The 276-nt window shown below is 65.6% G+C and overlaps 1 protein-coding gene across 1 annotated transcript in view; it reads right to left on the reverse strand.

Annotated features, from left to right (window-relative positions):
- Positions 1-226, reverse strand: part of SHOX (short stature homeobox) — a gene marked incomplete at its 3' end in the record, with an annotated part of 8,569 nt that extends 8,343 nt beyond the window's left edge. The window contains exon 1 of the mRNA XM_015592698.1: positions 8-226. Coding sequence (XP_015448184.1) covers positions 8-226 — 219 coding nt within the window. The remainder of the gene's footprint in view (positions 1-7) is intronic.
- Positions 227-276: the final 50 nt, after the last annotated feature.

Raw genomic sequence — 276 nt, forward strand, 5'->3', positions numbered from 1 at the left:
TGTCCACGTGGTCCTTAAACAAATGCACCGGGCAGTGGCCGCCGCCTTCCGTCATGTCCTGGAGGTTGGATTCCGAGGTCCCCAGCTCCCGGGAGCGCGCCAGTCCGCTCTCCAAAACTTCCCTGTACGTGATCGAATCCTTCTTGCCGCCGCCGCCGCCGCCGCCGCTGCTCTCCTTGCTTTTCTGGTCAAAAGATTTGGATACAAAAGCCGTGAGCTCCTCCATGGCTGCTCGGGGCCGCCGGGGTGCGCGGGGCGCGGCGGGGCTGGCCGGGA

Source organism: Pteropus alecto, unplaced genomic scaffold (assembly GCF_000325575.1).
Source record: "Pteropus alecto unplaced genomic scaffold, ASM32557v1 scaffold96, whole genome shotgun sequence".
In the NCBI taxonomy this organism is placed as follows: Eukaryota; Metazoa; Chordata; class Mammalia; order Chiroptera; family Pteropodidae; genus Pteropus; species Pteropus alecto.